At 39.0% G+C, this 25,380-nt stretch overlaps 1 protein-coding gene across 5 annotated transcripts in view; it reads right to left on the reverse strand.

Moving 5' to 3' along the window:
• Positions 1-16,872: 16,872 nt before the first annotated feature.
• cadm1a (cell adhesion molecule 1a) overlaps positions 16,873-25,380 on the reverse strand; it is a 281,152-nt gene continuing 272,644 nt past the window's right edge. For 3 of the 5 annotated variants that reach the window (XM_084388133.1, XM_084388135.1, XM_084388132.1), the window contains 2 exons: positions 19,771-19,899; positions 18,752-18,973 (listed from right to left, as the gene is read on the reverse strand). In XM_084388133.1, the coding sequence (XP_084244259.1) occupies positions 18,855-18,973; positions 19,771-19,899 (248 nt within the window). In that variant the 3' untranslated portion in view covers positions 18,752-18,854. Of the gene's footprint in view, positions 18,974-19,770; positions 19,900-25,380 lie in introns of all 5 variants that reach the window. The other 2 variants (XM_084388136.1, XM_084388134.1) reach the window with 2 other exon arrangements.

The raw sequence follows: 25,380 nt of genomic DNA on the forward strand, positions 1-25,380 counted from the left end.
TTACCAGCACAAACAAGTCTGAAAACAAAAACAGAGACAAGGAAAGCTATAAACAAGGATCAAGATAAAACAATTTAGTTTTTTGTTTTTATCTCTGCAACATGCTCTGGAAGACTACTGGGCAAATGAAAAAAGATGTGGACAACCGAGGCCTTAAAAGAGATTACAAATTGGTTTGTCATTTGTAAAGCAGCACTGAGGATGCAATAATAAGAAAATATCCTTCAGATTTCACCAGTCTGCAGGAGCCCAGGCAGGGACTCTATTAATTTAAGTTGGAAATGTTAAGTGCAGATTTAGCATTTCAGTGCACTGACCATCAGAATTCTGCATCCTCTCGTACGCCCCGGAAAATGTCAAGAAGTGGTTTATGGTGTTCAAGGTTATAACATCATATTATCACCATGCTGGAATTCCACATGAATAACGGCTCTCAGATCCTCTTCAGATGCAAGAGTTGTCTGGGCAGACATGAAGACCATATGTGGATGAAGGAGTTTGGCGTTAACTGGGCTGCCTCAGCCTAGGCGGTGGGGGTCATTGTCGAAACAAAGGAGGGCGCAAATTACCCATGCAGGTCATTTTAAATGCAAAAGATGCAGAGAATTTGGAGAGTTAAGTCAGAACCTGGATGCGATTCAACACTTCCTCTTTTTCATCTCGGTGCCAGCCACTTAACCAGATGTCCAGCAACATGCCGCCTTTTGCCTGATGCCTTTGTGGAGCTTGCCAACGGCTGCTGGAATAATTGAAAAATAGAGCTCATCTCGCTTAGCGGGGACGCTCTGGTCCCCTGTGAGTATGTGAACACTGCAGGAGCCAGAGGGACCGGGAGGTGATAGATGAAGTGGAGCGGTCAACATCGAGAACCAACACCTCTCTCCGCAATGCAGACATGCCCCTAAGACCAGCAGAGCCAAAACAAAAAGAGCTTGAAGCCTTTTTTACCTTTTCGGTCTGCCAACCAGATCAGTGAAAGGTCAGAAAAAGGCTTGTAAATCCCATCATCCTCCTCTGCTTCGTGAAGTGACATGGGCAGCTTATTCAATAAAAATTAGAAATACCACATGCTAATTATACCATGCACTGTCTGTTTGTAGGGCTTTAACGAGAAGGAGCTAAATTGGGATGGATGGATCATGCCCTTCTTTATCTAAGGGACTATTTTTCTTAGTCCGGTGTTGTTGTGCTGGGTGCCGGGCTCGACATTAATCAAAGCACAAAAAGAATGTCAGCAGCCTCACGCGGGCTGAAGCAAAAGAGAGAAGCCAGTCAACTCAGATTAATTTCATTCCTGAGGACGTGCTTAATTGCGAGATCTATCAAGTTATTATATAGGTCTATGTTCGGCTGACTGTCAACAGACAGATGCCACCAAAACCACCGACTAAATATTAACTGTAGTCTGAAAACTAATGATCCCAACATCTCTGAGCTGGACAAATAGCATGAAGTAAACTAGTTATAGATCTATCTATTCAATTTACAGTAATGCATATAGCAAAACAAAACTGCAACATTATGCAACGCCATATCTGGTCCGGTCTTTTACTAAAATGAATGCTCTTTCATCTTGGGATCAAAGCCAGGTGTTGTGTCTTTTGAAGTTCGAAAAAGAGAGCGAGAGAAGGAGAGTGAGAGAGAAAGGAAATGTACTTTTATTGACTTTTCATCATCTACTCATTCATGTGACCTGTCCTAACCCCGCTCCCAATATTTATTGTGAAGGAAACCACCCCCAAAACCCTCATTTGTAATTTTATAGTGTCAAGCCATTCTCGGAGTTTCTGCATGGGTAATTAAGATAGCGTAGGCATTAAGGCAGCGTGTGGAATTCAAGTACTGCAGATACTGAGGGTAAAATGTGTTTGTATTCAAGGCCTCCACTAGGAGCTGCTCCAACGCTTGTGTGATTTCAGGTCCTGTAGTGCACAAGCCACATTGAGGGGAGGAGGGAGAAGACACGCTGGATGACAACCACATAACAGACCCTAAAATACGTCTGCGCTAAATGAATGAGTCAGTCCCTCAGAGATTAGAGAAGAGCACAACTGTATTTGCTTGTGTCTACTGTTCCTTCACAGATCTCTTTCCTGCATATTGTTTGATCGCTAATTATACTCGGCTGCACGCTGACATTTTGACGATATGGACAGATAAAGGTGACAATAGAGCAAAGTGTGACTGCTGTAGACAACACAAATACAGCTGAATACTTTACAACTGTAAATGCCATCTTCTTAATGAGACCATTATGAAGACATGAATGTCATGAATGCTTATGCTGTTCAGAGAGGTTACTGTACTGAAGGTCATTTAACCCCTAATTATGGCAAAATTCTACAAAACAGTGTTTTTATGTTGCACAGACTGAACAGACGTCACGCAATCCAGAACACAACATAGTTTCACTCCTGTGAGTTTCACCACTGCGAGATGTGTCAGTGTACAAGGTTCAGTTCCCGACCTATAGACCTCATGCGCCAGAGAAACAAGTGCGCAGCCATCTTTAGAATATTGTCTTTGAACTTACGGTTTTGCGGTCGCTCTGTATATCTCTATGGCATTGCTGTTGAGGAGTAATTAGATGGTGAAGTGGATTTACTTATTGTAAAGTTAACGAAAGTTTTCATGCGGATTGTAATGTTTAAAGCAGATGTCTTAACAAACGTAAGTAGACTGGGAAGATTTTAAAACGAGCCGTTCATAAATATACAAGATCATTGTGAAAATACAGTCAACGAGCGCAGCGCTGAAAAGGGGCGGGGCTACATAAGGTTTATAGATATAATAATAATGATAATAATAATAATTATTATTATTATTATTGTTGTTGTTGTTGTTGTTGTTACTATTATTTTATATGATAGTATTTTATTCTAATATTTTCATAATAATATAATTAAATATTTAATTATTATTATTATTAATTTATATTTGTCAATGAATATATAAAATAAATATGATACGGATAAATAATATAATAAATTCAGTATAGGAAAACTGACATCTTAACCCTTTATTCTAATATTATTATAAATTATTGTGCTTTTGATAATGCAATGAAAACATGCCAAATTGTGAGGAAATAGTTTTTGGCCATGCTATTACATAAAGAAGTTATATATGCATGCAAAAACAAGAGAGAAGCAATGCAATATTAATGATTATGTTGTAGTCAATGGATGCTTTTTCCTGTGAGCTTTTTGTTTTCCTATGCATTTTTATTTTATTTTTTTGCATAGTAAAATAAAACCTGTTGCTGTAGTTTGCCTCGTTTTTTGCCAAATAATTGTGTCAAATAAATATCTGAACCAAGTTTAGTGTTTTGTTCTTTCCTCATTAAATATAAACAAATAAATACATGTTTTCCTCATATTTTGATCGAATTTATATAGGGTAATTACAAACAAATGTTCCCTTCCGGACATCACTTTTGTTTAAATAAAAAAAGAATACATTTAATATTCTCAAGAAATCAAGAAAAACAAATTGACAGCAGTGAACACTTTATGAAAAAGAGCCATTTTGAGTTTGCAGCGACATGAGGCTGACAGAAGATGACAGACCTTAAGCAAATGATCTGTAGAAGGCACATCTGGATTGTAACAATTTCCACATGACCAGATTTGTTTACAGTGAATGTGTGACAACTTTTTAGACAAGCGCTTTTTTGTCACCTATCGACGCCGCATTAAAAATCTCCTTGGCTCTCTAATCCGAGGGTGCACGTGTAGGTTGGATGCACGCACTCCTTTAGTGCAGTAAAGTGCAGCATATGAACTAAAGCAGCTGTAACAGCTTCACCCAGCAGCACCTTCACAATGAGTCAGTCTCTCATGGCTGCACGGAGCATCTGCATACGGTCTGGCTGTGCTCAGCATTCTCCCCATACTTCACAGACGTCTGCTGCTAGGCCATGGGGTGTGCGTGGAGACACTCTGCTTTGTGAGGCACGGAGATAAGTTTCAGCCAGTGGTGCACACATGCCCCCCACTCCACCCCACCCCACCTCGTCATTCCGGCATTTCAGCTCATTACCTTTATCAGGCCTGTGAGTGCTCAGAAAAATCCTTCTCTCAGCTCCTGTGGGTGAGCAGCGCAGGATTCATGGAGGCATTAACTGCCTCGCCTGCTAATTCCACCGGCCTTCCACTTATCATCCGCGGCCAGAAGATTGAGAGATGCCGATTTGCCACTCTGATTAGATAAGAAGAGGTGCTGGGTGACCTTTGATGTGATTTGACTTGGTAATACGGGCTGGGTAGTAACCAGCTAAAACTAGAAAGCTACTTACTTGACTATAGTTTTAAGCAGCATGAACTAGCAACTTTCTCCCATGGAGGCGTAGCATGACAAAACCTGACATTGCTTTTCTTTTTTGAGATTTTTTTGGCTTTGCAAAAAAAAAAAAAAAAAAAAAAAAAAAAAGCTTTCCTGAACTATGCTCCAAATCATTTTAGAGAAAAATTTGTTAGGATAGATCATGTGAATCGAGTGTTTATTTATTTGATTCACCACTGAAGTCTTTTTTTTTTTGTGTGTGTGTGTTCTTGTTTATAAATTGTTTAGTTAATTGTATCTACATTTATATATCATTTTAAAACATAAATGTTGCACACCTGTTGCTGATTGCAAGAATGTACAAAGTATATGAGATTGTTGCTCCTGATGTCTGATGAAGGCCTCGATGGTGGCCGAAACGTCAAACTATTAAAGTTGAATTTATTTAAGAGCGAGTGCTGCACCTTTTTCTAACTTTCATGAAAACATAAATCTTAAAAAATATTGCCCCTTTGCTTCAATGCAGCTGATTTTTCATCCGTAGTTTGTAGTGTAGTTAGCTACTTTATTTTTGATGGTCTACTTTAGACATTCTAACAAGTAACTTTGCAACATGTCAACTAACTCTCATTTGTAGACTGTCTGCTTAATATCTGCTAACTCTTTATTTTGACGGTCCCACAACAGACATTCTACTGACTATAAGACTATAACTTTGCAACTACATTTCAACTTGTTCAACCCTAACACCTAACAGTCTACTACATTCTAGTAATACTCTGAGAATTAGTAGATGTGGAGTTGACAAGTTACTTATAGTAAGTGGAATGTCTAAAGTGGACCGTCGAAATAAAGTGTAACCAACTACTTTGTTGAAAGAATATATATTTGATGACGTTTACCAACTTTAAAATATGAGTAGCTTTGTAAAGCTTCTGCTACAAAGAAGTTTCACTGGGCAAAAGACAACTGCATCACAGGTGGTCTGTGAAAATGCAGTTTACTCCACATCCTTCATGCGGTTTATGGAGTTTCTGCGTTGAGTAAATTAGACTCTGAATGTTTCACAGACTGCTTGGATGAGGCACCAAAATGGTGGAGATTGTCCTCTTCTTTATAATTATGTTTTTAGAAAGCACACAGAGCCTTGCTGTAGGGAAAATAGTATCTCTGAATGAACTGCTTACATGAAACATGGCTTGAATTTCAACCAGTGGAAACTTGCATATTGAAATTGAATTTATAATATGTAAAACTGAAATATTCCAAGGGAATGTAGAGGAAACTCAGTTCCAAAATAATTTAAAATGATTTTAGTTATATTTAAATGGAATTTTCATCAGAAAACTTTGCAAAGGTAGCAAAACAAAGCAACCGTTTTTCTCAAAGTGAGCTCAAATAAAAACCTTTCAGGAAATTTGCCTCGTATTTGATGACCTTTTTGTTAGTTTACGTCGATTTTCCATTTAATATGCCCCCATGTGTCTATCGAAACAGTCACAAATAAAATATAAATCATCAATATTTCACTCCGTTGAGCAGAAATAGTTTTGACAAAGCCATGGCTGCTAGCATTCAACAGCCTGATTGCTAATCATGGATGAATGAGCACAAGATCACTACAATAAAAGTATGAAACACTTTCATAAAGTCTTCATATTTTTTAACAAGAGATTAAATAAATACACAAAAATATGAATATTAAAGTACTCATGAATTGAACATTTAAATTTTCCTTGAGCTTTTGACATATAAGAGGTCATCATACTATAAGAATATCCTGTAAAAAACAGCTTTTATTGAAACCAAGCCCAGTGAACGACTAATTTTGGAATGTGCCGATTTATGATGTCATAGATATTTGAAAGACCGCCTCTGCAGAATTCAGCATCTCAACTGGTGCGTTAGTGAGATGAAGAGGAGAGAAAAGAGATATAGGATCCCTGGACTAAAAATAACATTACCTTCCAAAGGATCCTAATGCTAGGAATGTGGTTATTTATTTTCAACAATGTGAATGTCTCAGTTGAGCCTTATTTTTTTGTATTCGGAGCATTTCACTTTGGATTCTCTGGTAAATCAGTCACAATTTCAGCGCAGGCTTTGCAAACAGACTTTTACAAAATGGACTCGACAGTAATGCCACAACATTTAAAGGTATAGCGGAGGATTTTCCCGAATATTAGAAAAGAACCGCCCTCTCCACTTTTTGAAAAAATGCACATGCGCAACACTCTACCTGCTCCTGAGAGGGAACGCCTATTAAACGTGTGCACGAGAGAGCATGCACGAGCCTAGTTCTCCTCGTGCACGCTCTGTTTACAAGTTGCTGTCGGTGTGTGACTTGTGCCAGGGCTAGCATCGCTAATCATAGCTTACATTAACTTTTACTAGCAGTGATTTTAAATGGATTTCTCCAAATAGCATGCCAAACTTTACCTGTCGAGTAGAAACTTCACGACTGAGGCATCAGTGGGAAGCCCAACCTGTGCTTTTAGCGCACGCCAGCGTGTGAAATATTCTCCCAAAAACACTCTGGTCTTGTTTCTTTCTTCAGAGGCCTTTCTCTTCTTGTCATACAATTCGTAGAGACTTTTTCTCTTGCGACCCTCAGACATTTTGAAAAAACCCGGTGAGAACGGCGAGCTTCAATGAATGGCTGAAACCGTAGCTCACCAACATAGACAGTATATAAACGGCTCACCAGAATGCGAAAACTACCTAGGGACGAGCACGTACGACGGCCTTACGTAAACATATCACCAGAATGATTGACAACTAGGAGGACCAATCGTCTTGATGATCCACCCGGAAAAAGTAAATCCTCCACTATACCTTTAAAGGGGTGGTTCAGGATTTTCGACATCGGACCTCATTTTCAAGTGAGCCTGGTTGTTATTCATCAGTGGAGACAGTTTTCAAAAAAATTCATCCAGTCCTTACTTTTGGATAGTTCGCCTATGCTAGGCTAGCGCGAGTCAACGGTGCACGCGTTAGCCTGCCATTAAAAACAGTTTTACCCACTCCACAGTACACCAAAAGCAAATAAATTATAACGCCAGACTATCGATGTAAATGTCTGTTGAGAGAATAATGTTAGAAATCAAACTACCCTTTCATCACATTGTCAGCGGCAGGTAAATACACTTGCGTGATTGTTATGTGGACCGTGGCTCTCTCGGTTTCCTAGGTAACCAAATATAACTCCGCCGCTGCTGTACACTGCTTATAAATACAGGGAACAAATTATAACTAATGCAATGTGATGAAAGGGTAGTTTGATTTCTAACATTATTCTCTCAACAGACATTTACATCGATAGTCGGGCGTTATAATTTATTTGCTTTTGGTGTATTGTGGAGTGGGTAAAACTGTTTTTAATGGCAGGCTAACGCGTGCACCGTTGACTCGCGCTAGCCTAGCATAGGCAAACTATCCAAAAGTAAGGACTGGATGAATTTTTTTGAAAACTGTCTCCACTGATGAATAACAACCAGGCTCACTTGAAAATGAGGTCCGATGTCGAAAATCCTGAACCACCCCTTTAAGTAACCGTGTTAATTCTAATGGCTAATCTGTGATCAGGGATTTCTGATATACAGTATGTAATGATCCATGTACTCAGTCAGACGTTCTTTGTCTCAAAATGGTTTATTGCTGTTTATGAATCAGTAAATCAAGCCAGTGACTAAACAGTCAGCTTCACCTTGTTTCTCTTAGTAGGATGAAAATAATCTGTTATTTAAACTATGATTAAATTATATATAGAAATCTCTGTTGTATATATGTTCTGGACTCTCGCCAAAACTCCTCTTATAATCAACAAATCTCATTTACATTGTGTTTGCACTGTTAGTTATGATGAAAGCATTCGTTAGTGTGCAGAAATCGAGTTGCAATGACGAGATCACTGCATTCATGCGCTCAACATGTCTGTAATCGGCTACAGTACATGCTCATCACTGCAACCTTTCATGCCACAATCTAAATATAATACCATAGATCTAAATATTATGTTACAATCAACACTTTTCACAATACGTTAACCTTTAACTATTTAGTTAACCTAGTTCCACATGTGCACAAAAAACATGCACTAGCTAGCTAGCTATTTCAAAAGCAAAGATGTTAGCCAATCACAGCAGTGGGCACTGAAGTCTCACAGAATCTTATTTATCACCATCTTGGAGTCCTTCAGGTGTGCTTTCATGTGTCTTGCACTGAGGAGAGGTGGCCACTCTGCCATAAAGCCCCGACTGGTGGATGACTGCAGTGATGGTTGACTTACTACAACTTTCTCCCATCTCCCGACTGCATCTCTGGAGCTCAGCCACAGCGATCTTTGGGTTCTTCTTTACCTCTCTCACCAAGGCTCTTCTCCCCCGATAGCTCAGTTTGGCCGGACGGCCAGCTCTAGGAAGGGTTCTGGTCGTCCCAAACGTCTTCCATTTAAGGATTATGGAGGCCACTGTGCTCTTAGGAACCTTAAGTGCAGCAGAAATTTTTTTGTAACCTTGGCCAGATCTGTGCCTTGCCACAATTCTGTCTCTGAGCTCTTCAGGCAGTTCCTTTGACCTCATGATTCTCATTTGCTCTGACATGCACTGTGAGCTGTAAGGTCTTATATAGACAGGTGTGTGGCTTTCCTAATCAAGTCCAATCAGTATAATCAAACACAGCTGGACTCAAATGAAGGTGTAGAACCATCTCAAGGATGATCAGAAGAAATGGACAGCACCTGAGTTAAATATATGAGTGTCACAGCAAAAGGTCTGAATACTTAGGACCATGTGATATTTCAGTTTTTCTTTTTTAATAAATGTGCAAAAATGTCAACAATTCTGTGTTTTTCTGTCAATGTGGGGTGCTGTGTATACAATAATGAGGAAAAAAAAAATAACTTAAATGATTTTAGCAAATGGCTGCAATATAACAAAGAGTGAAAAATGTAAGGGGGTCTGAATACTTTCCGTACCCACTGTACTTTACTTGATTTTGCTTAATTTACTGACATGCAAAGTTTGACATTAAAATGCTCATAACATTCTTCATGAAAATCTGTCATTATCAAATAGCAAAAAATCATGCACAGTTTGCTAGACTAAGGAAGTGACACATCTTACCATTACAACCATTAGTAGAGCATGAAGTCGGAAAGAAATGAAGACAGTTCAGTGCTGCTCTTGGAATGAAATGCAGTGCATCATATTGAGCTGAATCAATCTCTGCTCTCCCACAGAGACACAAACTTTTCCCTCTAGAATAATTGGGAAAGCTGTGTCTCCACGGAGAACAAATCAAGTTCTTTTTTTTTTTCTTTTTAGATTAAAACTATTCTTGAAAAACATTCAGTGGATAAAGATCACTTTAGAAATAACGCATTGAAAAAAAAAAGAGATCATTTGATGCTAAAAATTCTATTTCTGTTCTTTGTGACTTGACCGCCGTGAGTTGTGACCGCTGTGAAGACAGGCAATTAAAGATGTGAATGTGTGCATGCATTCCAAACGCGGGTGAGGCTTTATTACAAAGCGCAAATCACGTAAATTAAAGTAGATTTCCTGACAAAACATAATAGAAATCAATGCAGTCCCGCAGATAGAACGCCAGCAGTGTAATCACGACAGACCATTTGCATCCGACTCTTTTAAGCCGGAGGAGAGATTAATGCTCCACCACCAGGTGAACAGATTAATTGATTCTGTAGCACTTCCCTTCACCAAACCCTTTTCACTGGGTGACATTTATATAAACAACGAAATACAAAAATGTTGTTGCAAGAACATGAGTGAGATCTGACCTTATAAAACCCAGGGAGAGGCAAAAAAAAAACTAAACAAAAAAAGCATCGCATTTGTGGTTGTTGTGAAAGTGATGTGTACTCAGGGTTGACAGAGGGGCATCTGCTATTACACACCACAATTACTGAGATCCCAGAGCTCCAATGAGAACCTCCATAAATGGACTGTGTGTGTGTGTGGAGAAAGACACACAGCGAGGGACCCCTGAGATTGCAAATGCTCCATTGCTGAGGCTCAGCCAATTATGAGCTCTCAATGGCTTTAGGTCTGCTATCAATGGCCAGTCATATGCAGTTACTTCTGCCAGTAACCAGCGTGAAGTGCATCAACGGCACCACCATACTGTGTAATACTGACAAATAAAAGACAACAATATTTACTCACAGTGCGTTACTTAATAAAACGCTGTATAACAAAGTAAGAGTGTAATTCTTTAAAGCACCTCGACAAATAATCAATTGTGCTCCAGTCAACTCATTGCGGTTCAACGCAATTTGAGTTGTTATAACAGGATCCAGCCGATAGCTTTCACCGTCCCCGCGGCATTGGAGAACGCCAATTCCAATCATCACTGAGATGCTGTGGTGGAATCTCCTAATAATACTGCTCTATTGAAACTGGCAGGGCAAACCAAAACTCAGTGCAAGCTGTATTATTTGCAAACTTATCAGCGACTAAAAGCTATATTTCTGTGGAGGTGGATAAACATAAATCCTTGTAGGATGACACCAGTGAGCTGTTTAGGACAAAATAAACTGCATCACTGCAGCATTTTTAAATATCAGTATTATGTTTTTTTCTTTTCTATTGATGAAAATGCAGTCTCTTTTTCCAGTGAAAGCTTTCCAACAACAGATTTCTGATTTTGCAAAACCTATAATGAAGCTTTTTGGTTTTTAGCGAGGCTGATGCTAGAAGAAAATATTCAGTGACAAGCATGCCAAGCACTTCCCATGAATAGAGTACGAAACAGGCCTTGAAACTCTTTAAAAAAAAAAAATGCAGTTGTCATTTTTTCCTTCACTAAATGTTCAATGATAGATTTTAAGCTTGCAGAAAATGTCCATGCAAATTGATCATTTATATGAGCAGTTTCATTTTCAGTTTATTGTAACCTTGTTACCAAAAGAGGACGCGTCTAAAAGCGGCAATTTTCTATCAATAAACATTTTTGTTATACTGGTTGAAACTCTCTTCACATCCTGATAGCAAATTATGTTTTATTAACAAAGTTCAGGAGAAACACATTCAAATGATCTATCCAATCAGCATGAGAGGAGGCTTATATATACATAGCCGACTCACCTATGTGCCAGGGATATGGGGGGGAAGCACAAGGAAAAAAAATTGGAGCTGACTTTATAGGAAGCATTTACATCTGGATATCCTGTGCCAACAGAAAGTTTGATAGAGAGGACGCATTCATGCCTGCAATGCAAATGCAAACACTGCTCTTTATCATATTTCAGCTTGAATGGATGATTACTGAAAAGTATTACACGCTGCTTTACAGCTGTAGGTGTACTATAGGTGTATTATATAACAAACACTGTTACCTTCATCAAAGTCTCATTAACACCCTCTCGCTTCGGCTAAAATCAAAGCAAATGTTTGCCATCTGGGAAACTGCAGTTTGCAAGCAGGTTGGTGCAGTTAGAGAACAACACAGAACTAATAAGACGAATATGGGAGTTGTTTCACAGATCCTAGATCATTAAGAAGTCGTAGAAAAGAGCTGTTGTTCCTCAGACCCCCCGAGAGGCCGCCGCCATGGCAGAAATCTCTGCATCCCACTAACAAGAGATGAGAAGAAAGTCAGCCAAAAAGACTTCAAAGACATAAATAAGGTTCACAGTGACTTACATGCAGTTAGCAGCCTTATTACTCATTGTGACACAACTAGTGAGATGTTTTAGGTGACTCCAGCTGGGATTTGTTTGTCTTTTATTAAATAGAAATAATGGATGCTGTATACACAAACTCTGCTTAAGACTTCACACAAGTCTGCTGCACTTTTCTAACAGTGTGCAGTTTCTTGACGAGTTGCTGACTGGCTTGATCAGCAATTGGATTAAAATCCATTCCAATCAGCTAGAGGAGGAACGACAACGAAATATGCAAATCACATTGAGGGCAAGTGTTTTTCATCCTTACCTCATAGGCCCTGTTTACACCTGGTATTAAGATGCGTTTTGATCGATCGGATCACAAGTGGACGAGGGAGACACATACCCGTTTACGCCTGGTGTTTTAATCCGTCTCTTTTGTCTACTTCTGTCCTGATTTCTTCGAGGGGAGGGTCTATGTGTAGGCCTATGTGTTTTTTTTGTTTGTTAGATCATTCATGTGACAAGATGAATGCACCGAAGACGGTAGCGGAGAGCAGCAGCTTTCATTTCTGCTGTGATAGCCGCAAGACTACGCCAAACGCTGTGAGTTTGTGTTAGAAATCAGGAATGGTGAGAACATTGTGCTTGATACGTTTTTCGTCTTCAAACCAAACTTGGGTCTCCAGCCGACAAAGGTGTAATTCATTCTAAATGGCATAGGAAGGGTCATTGTTATTGCATACATATAATTACCAGTTGTTACAGTATAGTATTTTGACACGTCACACTTAAAAATGTCTGAAAATCTTTGCATTGAACAGATTTTTTTCAATTACTTCTGAACATTGGTTTTGAGTGGATGTATGAAGTGATTTCTCCTCACGTTCACACAGTTTGTCCTATCAGAGTAACCATATGTGTAATTCATCGTATTAACCATGAACAAGCAGAAAGTGGCCAGTTACGTCATTTTCAACAGAAACCCCTGGTTTCACAGACAAGGATGAAGACAAATTCCAGACTAAAACGCATGTTTAGGCTGTTGTAACTGAAAGTAACTTGCACTGACATATCTTAAAATATGTCACTGCCATTGTTTTGTCTCAAGATACTACACACCAGTAATGCTTTTTCTAAGGCACGTTTATAAAAGCTACTTAAATTTCCTAATTGATCTAAACCCTGTCTGTGAAACCAGGCCTAAATCTATTGATAATTAAATCCAATAATGACCTCTTTTAGTGAGAGCTTGAGTGTGCTTGTGCAACTTTTGCTTTGACATTTTATTTCATTCAATCTTTAAATGTGACATGTGTCCAAGCACTTTTTGAATCAAATATGATGTCAGTAAATGCCTGTATAGAGACAAAACCCATATTGGCTTTAATGGATTATTCTTCCATCTCTATCCTTGTAAATCTCCTGCAATTTCAGGAATCAGTCCCCTTCTCACCCGTGGACCCAGACTGCAGTGAGTGGAGGGCCAGTGCTATTAAGACACACTATTGATGCTGTGAATGACTTTCCCCTTTCCAACTACCTTCAATGGATCCATTTAGAGTCTGTAAAGGTGAGCTCTTCCTCTATATGAGATCGCAATAGACCTGATGTCCTGTAGCCAGGGACGGTTCACACAAAATTACAATTCTGATATTATGTACTCACCCTCATGCCATTCCGGACCTGTACGCTGTTGCTTGAGTGTGAATTTCTGAAGAATCTGCATGCAGTTCTTTTCATATACTTGTGTCATATAATGAAGTTACCATAGGAGGAAATGAAGAGAAACTTCCATTATATTTAAAAAAAAATTAAGAAAGAAAACAAGTAGAAGGTTTTTAAGATTCTAAGATTGAAATGGACATCAGCAAATTAGGTTACACTTTATTTTAAGGTGTCCTTGTTACAGTGTAATTATACATTTATATAATTATACAAGTACTGAGTAATATTAAGTAACTACATGTACTTACTATAGAGTTAGGTTAGGATTAGGGTTTGGTTTAGAGTTACTTGCATATAATTATGCATAATTTACAGTTAGTTAGTATTACTATAGTAACTACACGCAACATGTGGAACAAGGACACTGCAAAATAAAGTGTTACCGCAATTTATATATAAAATCTCATCATCAGTAATCTGTTCTTAAAAATATAATCAAATATGATGGTGATAATAAAACACTCAATGACAATAAATGATAATTAAAACATTTTCCCAATTAATGTTCACTGTGTGAACAAATGTTATTGTTGTACATAGATGTGCACGAGGGGTAACTCGAACTTTAAACTTTTTGTAGTATAATACTAAGGTTGTAAATATGACATCATTGTAAAGAAGAATAAAAACCTTAGTTTTATCAAAGTATCAAAATTCTCTTTTTGTCTTCAGCGAAAGTGAACAGCATCAGGGTTTGGAATGACATGAGGGTGAGCAAATGATGACAGAATTGTGTAAAATATCACTTTAAATTGCAACAATTCGCTCGAGAAAATGTCAAAAAGTATTAAAATGTGATTTTAAATCCAGATATAGTGTAACTTTACAGAGTCTGCTGTAATCTAGCAAAGCTACAGGACATGATGAAATCCTGTCATCGCCTTGAGCCACGAGGCGCTCTCTTCTCCCTCAGACCTGGTTCTGTCTCTCTCTGGAACGGAGATGATTCCACGTGACATCTGTGCTCCTCTCTGCCTGTACCTTGAGATCCATCCTATCTGAGCAGAGGGTGACTTTGAGCCTTGGCAGTGTGACAACCCTGGTGCTGAGCTCCTGCTCAGGCAATCAAAAACCAGGCATCGTATAGCGGGAGGAAAAAAAAGAAGAAAAGCTACAACTCAAGGTCAGCATCTGCAGAGTGTGTCGCTGAGATTGCCACTGGGCGGCGAGGTCAGGGTGCGGGCATGAGACAGCTTGAGAAAGAAGCGGTGGGGAGCGCGCTATACCTGGGAGAGATGTTATTTCTGTAGGTTGCCTCGGTCAAAGTTCAGCTGAATAAAAGCACAATGCAGAAGTGTGACAGAGCTGGAGAATGCCAAGGATAATAAGGAGATGGGGAAGCGTAAGCCCCGACTGGATTTCTTGAACTCGCTCTAAAGCAAAAGTAAACTTTAAAGGCCGGTAAATGATCCTGGGGTGTTTTAGCAGGCATCTCAATGCATTTAGAAATAAAATTAGCTTACGTATCTGTGGGAGCAAATTCAACACTCTGTGGAGCGTATGTGATCACATGATAAATGAAATATTTGAATCTTTCTTACGTAGACGTTATGCACTGGCCTAAAGAACATGCCAAGGACCTTGAGAATAGCTGAATTGTAGGAATATTTAATGTAACACTCTTTTGTGAAAATAAGATGGAAGATAGTGAATCTCAAATATTAATGCCACAAGCATCCTGTAAGATGAACGTATTGTACCACATTCTGTCAGTTTTCAAATGGATTCTGTTCCCAGTGCTGTGTAGATCATTGATGACAGCAAAATTGATGTCTTTTCAGTCATGCTTTTAGAAGTTTGACTTCACCTTCAAAAGATTCATGTCACACAGAAAAAAATAACACCGGCCAAACCAACCATTACTTTGAACATTAATATCTTTTCTTTTTTATTAAGACAAGAACTCTCCATTTTTTTTTTTTTTTTGTAAAAATGTCTAATATGAACAAATACAAAATGTGTATGGGAATGTGGATATCATTTTTCTTCATTAATACACAGTAACATTGCCCAAGTACAGCAGAAAGACAAAAAATAACCAACCTAAAAACAATGAATGAAAAACTTAATACTTTCCAACCTATCTGGAACCAGAACAAGAAACATGTCAACTTTGAATTTTCCCCAACACACTCTCATGGCAAATCGTAACTATTTTACGTTTTGGTGAATTGGGGTGAATTTGTATAATCTCAATTGTATGTTTTCGTACAATTTGCTTACGCCCCACTGAGGGGTAGGTTTAGTGGCAAACTCTCATGCTTAGTTTATTTTTTCGAAATCTCGTGAAATAATTACGTTTTCTCATGAGATCGGGTTGGTCCTTTACTGTCCTCTCTGTGTGAAGTAGGTCTGAAAAAAAGCTAATACTCAACATTGCGTGTACATTACGTACACATTTTACAGTGCACCAAATAAACAAGAACTACAAAAATATTAAACAAAACGTCAAATTCTCCATTTGATTTGAGATCCAGCTTGATTTTTTTTTCCACTTTCTTAATCGGGGGGCCGTAATTTTGCATTCTACCTGAGATGCAAACATACTGCTTATTGTACGTGAACCTGAGACAGGGCTTAAATTAAACTGTCAAGTTCAAATAAAAGAAATCAAAGCAAGTTCCATCAGTAACACTGTTGCACTATCAAACAGGGGGCACTAATAAATCAATGAAAACAACAAACACAACAACAAACTACAAAACTGAATCCGAACCCAGTTCACATCTCAAAACAAGCTGTTATATTTGGACATTTTCAATTAAACCTTTTTCGACTTGCTGTACAAGAAACGAATGATAAAATAGATCACTGGCGTAACCGCGTCTTCCCATCGACCGTCTATCTGAAGTCCTCAAACGCCTAGTAGAGTGGATTAAACCACATTAATCACATTTAAAACAGGTCTAACATAACAAGTTGAACAAAATGTACATCGTCCCAGTCTAAATACCACAAATTAGTATACTGATGTCATGTCTCTCACGTACGCAAAAGAGAAGGGATGTCTGAAATCCTGTTCAGAAGCTGCCAGACCAAAGCTAAATGATGCTCACTACTTAAGCACAAGCCACACAACTGTATATCTCAACTGCAACGGTAACCATCAAGCTGCAAGACATTCCCTCGGATTTGTATTCTACGAAAAAACAAAAGCGTCCAAAGTGTTTCTCATGGTTAATGCACATACTCTAAAATGTCTCAGTGGATGCTTGTTTTTTTTTGTTTTTTTTGAATAAGAAAAATAAAGCAAACAAGAGTGTGTTTTCCCCCCTCAACCTCGCCGTTTTATTTACACACTGAGGTTGGTTTCAGCAGGGTCTAAACTATGGCATCTAACTTCACTTACACTACAGCGAGAGTCATGAGGAAGTGAGAAGAAAGACTTCTCTTTAGGGAAAGTACTTTAGACATCTTATCCACCTTATATTATGTACCCTCAATGGGTGCTACGTTTGTAGCTAGGCTTCAGTGAAATGTCTAATGTGTTCACAGGAGCAAAGAGAGCTCCTTTTTGTTTAGCGTCATGTGTTGACAACGACTGTAAATATAGGGGGAAATCCACATTAGCGGGTAATTACATCACAGGCTGTTTTCCTAAAATATTTGGAATGTTATTAAAAGCTTTTTCAAATTTTTTGTTTATTTCACTTTCCATTCAAACTAACCTCATTTCAAGCCCAGGACTGCTGTGCATAAGCAGGAACCCAGAGGAGCAACTCACAGCAATTATAAACAATAAAACACGCATTGTTTACAAGAGGAAATGATTTTGCTGTGGTGCTTTTTCGCACCATGTAGTCTAGGATATTTGGGCAGTTTATATTCATATACTATAGTATCACTAAGAAAAGCTAGCTGCAATCCCCACTATTTCCTCTGAGGAAGAACAAACAGGCAATTCACTTGACAGGCAATCATATACCCTTACACACTTGTAGGACTGCTTAACATCAATGTCACATCCTTACTGACTCGCCTACAAACCAGATACACAAATGCAGATGTTTTTTGGCTGTTAAAATGCATTTTAAGGTAGTAAAGTTATAGTAATCAAATCATTTCCACATCTTCCCTCTCTGTACATCTACAAACATGATAGTTGTGGCGCTTCCTACCTTGAGTCTAACAAAACACTCTAAAACCAGCAAACGTCTCGCTTTGACACAATTTTAGGTAGTTATTAACGTGTGCTAGAGGGTCACCTTCAGCAGCCCTGCATGGAAAATTACAGCATAAGACGAGAAAACAAAATGTAAGCCACAGCATTTAGACCTTTTTCAGTGACGGCGACTCTTTCGTCATTATGGCATGTGCGTTTCTGAATGAAAATGCAGACAAAACCTAAGACATCATTATATTGAAACAATAAATAACTGAAAGGGCTTTTTGCTTTGTCTAACTGAGCAGAACGAGACGATAAGCCTCCGTAGGTGCAGAGTAGCAGGAACTGTTCGTCTGCGCCTCTGCCCGTTCCAAACTTCAAATGTACTGGCACATACAGTATAATAAAAAAGAAAAGAAAAAAAGAAATAAAACAGGTGCAACGTCCAGGATCACTTCTCCACCGGTCTCATCAAATTGTTGGGGTAAAAGTTGCTTGTACTTCCCTTCATGATGCTGATGACCTGGGATTGAGTAAATCAAAACGCTGTCATGTGACTAGGCCTGCTCTTAGTACAGAGGATATGGTGTTTTGAAGGAGATGCCCACAGTGTAGGGGAATGCGTTGAGGTGTGCACTCATGTACCTTCATAGAAAAGCAGACAGCACGTCGATAACCAGAGATGGTGGGGTGTGTGTGTGAGTGTGTGTGAGGATGTTCGGGAATGGGGGTTTAGAGGTGTGACATGATCAGTGGTGTTTAAAGCATGACTAAGAAAAGAAATTCAGAACAAGGCACAGAATTTTCTGCAAATGGTCGAGAAATGAACGAAAAATACCAGCAGTTGGGGAGGTGCTGTGTGGTGACGCTTTCTACACTCTTATCTGGCAACGTCTGGTCTCCCGCCCACCCCTAAACCCCACCCCTGAACCCGATCTCGCTGTATAACACAAATACCTACATCTTCTCAGCTGCCCGTGTAGCATTCTACGTCATTCAATCCAAATAAACAAATAAACAAACTCAGTAATCTCAGTTCCCCCATGCCCCACCCCCTCCCGCCAAAAACAAAACAAAAGAAAATATTAAGAACAACAGAGGCCTCGGGACTCAGATATAGTATTCCTTCTTCTCGTCCGAGTTGTTGTGGCCCCCTTCGGCGTTGATGATGGCCGTGTCGGCGTCCGCCGCGTCATCTGCCCCCTTGGCTTCGTGTGTGAAGTAGGTGCCTGTGTGGGTTTCAAAGAAAAGCGTGTTGATAAAAGCAATATCTCCAGCACCCCAGGGCCTCTGATTGATGCAATTGCAGGGTTTTAAAAGAGATTAAATACCATCTGGAGCAGCTTCTCTAATTTAGAGTGAGGGTTGATCCATGGGACTTTACCTGCCCATAAATAAGCCATTCATTTCACCAGACTCCACTTGGTTGCATTATAATGTCTTTCATGTGCGGGAACAACAGGTAATACGTTCCCAAACTAATACCCCATGATGGAGATATGGCAAACAAAACCTGACCCTCTAGATCGAGCGCTATTAGATAAAACAAACAAGAAAGAAACAAAAACGGAGTCTGACACGTACTCAGAAGAATAAATCTGTTATTTGTGGCTAATAATTCAGGAAATTTCCATAACATCCTCTCCAGGTTTGGGTTCGGTTTGACTTTGCGCTTTAGAATCAACCTTGGGAAGTGTTACAAGGAGGTGGGAATAAGCGATCCACTTCAAACTTCATTTCCGAGTGGGATTATTCCCATCCTCTCAGTCTGTGGCGTGATAATGAAGGCAGTAGCCCTGATGAAATGCAGAGATGCTGCGCCCACTTTATATTACAGAACACAACAGTGCGATGCACTCAGAGGGATACTGGCCTTAATGTGGTCGTAGCCACGGGCCAATTTAAAGCACCTGCAGAGCTTCGACAGCAGAATGACTTCTTTCCCAATTCAGAATCTTATTCAAAATAATTAGAAAGTCTATTGACCTTAGAAATGTGCCAAAAGACAGTCTGGGGGCTGAATTACCTTTGTGTCTTGCAAAGTATCGTCCCAAAACGATGAGAAGACACAACATGGCGAAGACCACGACGGCCACCACACCTCCAATAACCGCATGGTCCAACGATCTCTGTGCTTCTGTTCCTGCTTGTGAATCTGAGAGAAAGAGCCAAGAGATGATGTGTTACTTGCAACAGTTTCAACAAACAGAAAATTTAAAGTAACACTGCATATGAAGCCTGTATATAATGTATAATGCATTATAATACCATTTTAAATATGTATACTATCGTTCAAAAGTTTAGGGTCGTTAAGATGTTTTCATTTTCATGGTTTTAAAGAAGTCTCTTGTGCTCACCAAGGCTGTATTTATTTGATTAAAAATGCAGTAAAAACAGTACTATGAAATATTAGATAATGGTGAAGCTGAATTTTCAGTCTTCAGTGTCACATGATCCTTCAGAAATCATTTTTAAATATGATCAATGTTGAAAACCATTTGCAGCTTAATCTGTTTGTGGAAACCTCAAATAATTTTTTCACGATGCTTTGGTGAAGAGAAAGTTCAAAAGAACAGCATTTTTTTAAAATAGAAATATGTTGAAACATTATAAATTTTTGTCACTTTTAGTCAATTTAATACATCTTTGCTGAATAAATGTATTAATTTCTTTCAAAAAGCTTTTGAACAGTAGTGTATCATATTATAATTTTTTTATTATAAATTGAGCGCAGCGTTAGTTCAGACAGGCCACGTAGGCATAGGCCACGATCAGCTAATGCGTTCAGCTGTCAAATCACTATATACGTGGCACTACTGTCTGGGAAATATGCTTAAACTGCTCGCAATCCTCACGCCCTCACCACTATAAGTATCAAGCATATTTCTGTGCACCTCCTGACTGTTGTCATCTTTGTTTCAGATTACCAAGGTTTCCAAGTCCTAGCGGAGACACTCATCCTCATAGTCAAGCTACAGTACAGATGTCCCTGATTTCACTGCTACGTTAACATGTTAAAACTGTTGCTTAAAGACATTATTAAACTGTCCTAAATCTGTATATCACTCAAGCTGATGGTTCTATGGGGGGTTAATGCTAAAGCTATGTATGTCATTAATTATGGAGCAAGAACCCCCATAAGGAACCATACTGCCAAAGATAATGGTGTTCAATAAACTCAAGTAACTTGCCAAAGTGGTCTCGTCTGAACTATGGTTAAATAACATACAGCTGATTATGAGGTGAATTATAAGGTACATATTATAATGCGTTATTCATAAGAATAATTTCTAGTGCAACCAAATGGCTTTTTTTTTTAGACAAGATACACAACATATGTTCATTTTGCGATTCCATAATGGACAAAGACATTAGTATTAATCTTAGTCAGAAACATTTTGATTAGCTATAATGAGATATTGGAAATATTACTGGAAAAAAGTAAATCATTGGAAGAGAAAGAACAGAATTTAGCACAATAAAAACATTTAGTTATTAAATGAGGAACATTTAATAATACAGTAAAACATACACTCACCTAAAGGATTATTAGGAACACCATACTAATACTGTGTTTGACCCCCTTTTGCCTTCAGAACTGCCTTAATTCTACGTGGCATTGATTCAACAAGGTGCTGAAAGCATTCTTTAGAAATGTTGGCCCATATTGATAGGATAGCATCTTGCAGTTGATGGAGATTTGTGGGATGCACATCCAGGGCACCGAAGCTCTATTGGGTTGAGATCTGGTGACTGTGAGGGCCATTTTAGCACAGTGAACTCATTGTCATGTTCAAGAAACCAATTTGAAATGATTCGAGCTTTGTGACATGATGCATTATCCTGCTGGAAGTAGCCATCAGAGGATGGGTACATGGTGGTCATAAAGGGATGGACATGGTCAGAAACAATGCTCAGGTAGGCCGTGGCATTTAAACGATGCCCAATTGGCACTAAGGGGCCTAAAGTGTACCAAGAAAACATCCCCCACACCATTACACCACCACCACCAGCCTGCACAGTGGTAACAAGGCATGATGGATCCATGTTCTCATTCTGTTTACGCCAAATTCTGACTCTACCATCTGAATGTCTCAACAGAAATCGAGACTCATCAGACCAGGCAACATTTTTCCAGTCTTCAACTGTCCAATTTTGGTGAGCTCGTGCAAATTGTAGCCTCTTTTTCCTATTTGTAGTGGAGATGAGTGGTACCCGGTGGGGTCTTCTGCTGTTGTAGCCCATCCGCCTCAAGGTTGTGCGTGTTGTGGCTTCACAAATGCTTTGCTGCATACCTCGGTTGTAACGAGTGGTTATTTCAGTCAAAGTTGCTCTTCTATCAGCTTGAATCAGTCGGCCCATTCTCCTCTGACCTCTAGCATCAACAAGGCATTTTCGCCCACAGGACTGCCGCATACTGGATGTTTTTCCCTTTTCACACCATTCTTTGTAAACCCTAGAAATGGTTGTGCGTGAAAATCCCAGTAACTGAGCAGATGGTGAAATACTCAGATCGGCCAGTCTGGCACCAACAACCATGCCACGCTCAAAATTGCTTAAATCACCTTTCTTTCCCATTCTGACATTCAGTTTGGAGTTCAGGAGATTGTCTTGACCAGGACCACACCCCTAAATGCATTGAAGCAACTGCCATGTAATTGGTTGATTAGATAATTGCATTAATGAGAAATTGAACAGGTGTTCCTAATAATCCTTTAGGTGAGTGTAAGAAGCATGCATGTTGAAATTACATGCATGTAGATAAAAAAAAAAAAAAAAAAAAAAAAAAGCGATATTTGTGTAAGACTTTTTAAATAATGGGAATTCAAGTATCTTTGAAATCCACCTCTCTGGAATAAGACCTCCAAACTATAGACAGGCACCAACAAGCAGAACTGATGCAAACAGAATGTGTGAGTGAAAATAGCTTAAACATTTACGAGTGTGACAGTGGAGCTCTGAAGACACAGGCCTTGTTGTTTATATTCTTCTGTCAAATACAGTCCTGACTATAACTCAAACGAATCTGGCACAAACTGTGAGCTGGAGTCAGAGCTAAAGAAATACACTTTGCCCTCAAGACTAAAAGTGCGAATCACAAGCAATTTTTAACAAAGATTCATTCCATTTCACCCTGAGAACAAGGCAGGCCTCTGAGGCTGCGCGGCGTAATGATATGTGAAGTTTATTGATCAAGTGTAGGGATCCATGACAACCCAAAGTTAATGCTGGTTTGTGGACTTGATTGGTTCTTCACAGAGCAAAGGAGGAGCAAAATTTTTCATCAATATCTCACACTCGGCTCGGAAATTAAAGAGTTTGAAGAGAAGTACTGAGAGAAAATAGACAGGAGACATCGCTCTAGAGCTGGCCAAAGAAAGACATGAAAGATCTCCATGTCACTAAACCTGTTAATTATCAACACCTGAGATTTGCGCCACACTTTTCTGTTTAGATCAAGGGGTGTTTCTTTAATTATGGGCTCATTTAGCCTTGTGGACTTTTAGAAATGATAAATGTATCTTTTTCCTGATAATGTTAAATATTTCCACCATATCTCAAATTATGTATTTTGTTTAATAGCATTATGTTGTGGAAGTGACATTTTTAACATCAAATGTTAATTTCACAGTTAGCATTTTATGTATCCTAAATACAAACAATGAAATATTTGTACACTTTTAATTTGCATAATTTGACAATTACAGTTTGACTGGGAATGACACAAAAATGTTTTGTTCACAACTTCTATTTTTTCTCACACATGACACGTCTCATATCTCAAGCATATTTTTTACTGATGGGCGAGGTTGAAATAACTCTAAATAACTTTATAATATAAAATAACTTAACTGACAAATCATTTCCAAACAATAAATATTGAAATGGTTTATGTTTGTTCAGATTATAATAGTTTTAAACATAAATAAAATATCATCATAACATTTATAATTATATTTTAATTAAATCATTTATATTTTAATATCGAAAGTCTGGGTTTGACTCTGGAACGAAAGTAAAACAATAAAATCTTTACATAAAAGGCATCTGAAAAGTAGAAAATATAAATAATGGAGGAATGATAAAGAGGTTTCTAAGACGGGTTTAATGTGACCTTTACACACCATAACAGAAAAACTTGAAATCTCTTAGTTTGAAGAAAAATCAAGCCCTGGGAACACCCAACAGGGAGTAGAGCATGTGAACTCTCTGCTACATCTCACGGTCCATGTCCTGTTTTATCAGTCCACAGGCTCATCCCCACTCCAAACATCTCACTCGATAAAAAAACGCGATGAGAAGGGAAAGGAAGCGAGGGCAAGGATGTCTCGACTGAGCAATCCGATGCTTGGTAATCCAGTCACGAGGAGTTGATCAGCCTTCCCGTGTTTACCCACGGCAATCTCCCGCTCTCATCTGTGGCCTGAGCCCGAGAGCTGAGGGGATTTCCTGGGGGAGTTCAAAAAACAAAAACGGCAGGCCACAACTTATTAGAGGATAACGAAAAGCGAGAAAGCACAGAGCGGTGTGCTTGTACAACATCCCACCCAATCTCACCTCATAAACAACTCGTGTGTGAGAAGGGTGGGGGTGGGATGTAGGGATGATGCTGCCAAACCCAACAAAACATGACTTGATCAACCTAATAGGCTAGTTTGACTTCAGATTTCCTTTTTTCGGAGGGAAGGCAGATTCAATTAAAGTCAGTGGGAATCTGCTTGACACCTAATTCACGCTTGTCAAAAGGAAGGGAGGGTCTAAAGACGTAATTTAACTCAAATTCCTATTAAGATGTTAATATACTGGATGGAGAGATAAACAGAGATCGCTCTTTCTCTTAAACCTCTTTCCCCATCCACTTTGCTGCAAGATACCATTGCCAGTTTGTCCACAAACGCAGATGGGCTTGTTGCCTGCTTGGGTCATTCTCTCACTGAATGGATTTGATAGGAATTAACATAACTTAACAAATGGAGTGAAGACAGGGACAGGACTGTCTGTTCCCATTCAGCTTCAAGTGATTTTAATGCCCTCTTTCTCCTTTCTACCCTCTACAGCCTGAAGATAAATGAAGGGGTGTGCGGAACTCAGCCCCAGCGATGAGAAAGAAGATTGAAGTCCGCGATCACGTCATGTTCGGAGGTGCGCTGGTGTGTTGGGGCGCCCTTAACACAATGACTGAACCGTAATTCAATAAGAGTCCACTGTGAACCAACAGTTTGGCTAATGTGTAATTCAAGAAGCAGATGGTTTAGAAATGAGTAATTCTCAAGCAACCTCCTCTAATCTCAGCAGCCATTTTGCCTCCGGAATTTTCAGTAATTCCAAGAAATTGCCATCTTAATAAAAACCCTGGAAATCTGCTCTCATCTCAATTTGACTAGATGGAGTCACATAATTACACATATTGCGTGGTGCTTATGGAAGAATCATTACCATAAACAGCATTCCTGTTTAACGTTTATGACTGCAGAATAAGAGACTGGAATACCCAATTACCCAGTTAGATAAGTGAAGGAACTGAGTGAAGGAATGAAGCTAGATGGAAAGCATATGCTCATTCTCAAGAAAAAAAGTGGCAAAAGTGAGCGCCATCGGGCACTGATAAAAGCAGACTTTGATCTGATCCAAACTA

This window comes from Rutilus rutilus (assembly GCF_951802725.1).
Source record: "Rutilus rutilus genome assembly, chromosome: 18".
Lineage (NCBI taxonomy): Eukaryota > Metazoa > Chordata > Actinopteri > Cypriniformes > Leuciscidae > Rutilus > Rutilus rutilus.